Consider the following 1,804-nt stretch of genomic DNA (forward strand, 5'->3'; position numbering starts at 1 on the left):
TCACTCCACCATCACTATCATACACAAACTGTACACATTGTTTGCCCTCTATAGAAGACTCTGTCTCTGTATGACTGTACGTATGTGTATACTATATAACTCTGTAGGGTTTCGCTATCCTTTTAATAATACTATCAAGTCAGTCCACCACGTGTTTCTGAGAACTCCCAAACCCAACCCCTACTTGATTGCCCACTTCTTCATTTACTCTACCCTTTGACCTCCAAATTCCATCTCTATCACACATTTCTCACACACACTATAAATCATAAGTATTAAGATCAGGGAACAGATTTAAAAATCAATACTTTATAACGGGTTTGTGCTATAAACTTGAAATTTTGTAGTAATGGAAGACTTAGAAGATGATACAGGAGATGGTAGCATGTTGTGTACTAAGCATCCATTCAAGAACAATACACCAGCTGTTGGTATTTGTGCTTTTTGTCTTCAAGAAAAATTAGGCAAATTGGTTTCGTCATCTTTTCCTAATACTGTTTTCCCATCATCTTCTTCTTCATCTACATGTCTTATATCTGATATCACCACCTCAAATATCACTACTTTGACCGCAATGTGTTCCAGTATCGTCCCACCTTCACTATTAGCCTCCTCTAATACCAACAACAATAGCACTAGCAATGAGTTTCATTACCAACCACATTATTCAAGTAACAACAGATCTAGAATACTTTACTTACTTAGCCAAAAAAAGAAGAAAAACAAGGATCTTGACAAGAATCTTGTTTTTAAAAGAAGCAAGTCATATGCTACACCTAGGCATTACATGGATTCTGAAAATGGAGATGATTTGAATAGTCAATATAAACGTGGGTTCTGGTCATTTCGGTACTTACAAAAACCATTTACTTCTTCATATTCAATAACCAAAAAACCACAAAGAGACATTTCGTCGAACACCTTGTCTACAACTTCATTTCCACAACGATCCCGTGACACAGTAGCGGTGAAAGAAAATGACAGCCCATGTCAATCCTCCTCTGACAGGAAAGTATCCAGATCTAGATCCGTTGGTTGCGGTAGTCGAAGATTTTACGGCGACTTTTTTGATCGAATTTCAACCGGATTTGGTGACTGCGCGCTCCGGCGTGTGGAGTCTCACCGTGAAGGTAAGGCAAAAGTATCCGGCGTACGTCTCGGCATTAACGAGGGTCAAGAAAGAGTCAGGTGCGGCGGTTTATTTAGTGGTTTAATAATTACTTCGTCATCTTCATCTTCTTCATCATCATCATCTTACTGGGTTTCTTCTTCGAACCATGATTACGTCAGCAGTAATGAAAACATACCCGATAAACTGACGTCATCGGTGCAACATTCAGGGACCAAGAGCTGGGGGTGGGCCCTAGCAAGTCCAATGAGGGCGTTCAGTAAACCATCTTCAGCTAAAAGAGAGCAAAGAGATTCAAATAAACCTAACTTGGCAGCCATTCCTTCAATATTGTCTGTGGAAAGCTAAACTTATATTGTTATTATTATTATCTCGTAGTATTTTTTTCATTTGTGTTACTAGTATTTTTTTCGGCTTTGTTTCTATGAAGGGTTGTTTGGGTAACTTCGTATTTCTAATTTATTTTTATAAATTTATTATTTTTATAGAAAATAGTACTGTATACTTTTTTTTTTTTGAAAGGCAAATCATTATACGTATATATGAAAAAAAACGCAAAGGTACAATACAATGGGGAGAAATCCCCAACACAACCAAAAAAGCCGCACACTATCTACATGGGAAAGAAGATACACGTGGATGCTAAGGAAGTATCCAACACAATATCAACTACCC

General features: G+C 37.6%; 1 protein-coding gene across 1 annotated transcript; it reads left to right on the forward strand.

The window, feature by feature from the left end:
* The first annotated feature begins 349 nt into the window (after positions 1 to 349).
* LOC139888660 (uncharacterized) lies at positions 350 to 1,477 on the forward strand. Its single transcript, XM_071871654.1, has one exon. The coding sequence runs from the start codon at positions 350 to 352 to the stop codon at positions 1,475 to 1,477; it is 1,128 nt and encodes a 375-aa protein (XP_071727755.1).
* Positions 1,478 to 1,804: the final 327 nt, after the last annotated feature.

The sequence above is a fragment of the Rutidosis leptorrhynchoides genome, chromosome 2 (genome assembly GCF_046630445.1).
Source record: "Rutidosis leptorrhynchoides isolate AG116_Rl617_1_P2 chromosome 2, CSIRO_AGI_Rlap_v1, whole genome shotgun sequence".
Taxonomy (NCBI): Eukaryota; Viridiplantae; Streptophyta; class Magnoliopsida; order Asterales; family Asteraceae; genus Rutidosis; species Rutidosis leptorrhynchoides.

Excerpts from the sequence above, each read along its gene's own strand:
- LOC139888660 (XM_071871654.1), top strand. The coding sequence starts at position 350 with ATGGAAGACTTAGAAGATGATACAGGAGATGGTAGCATGTTGTGTACT.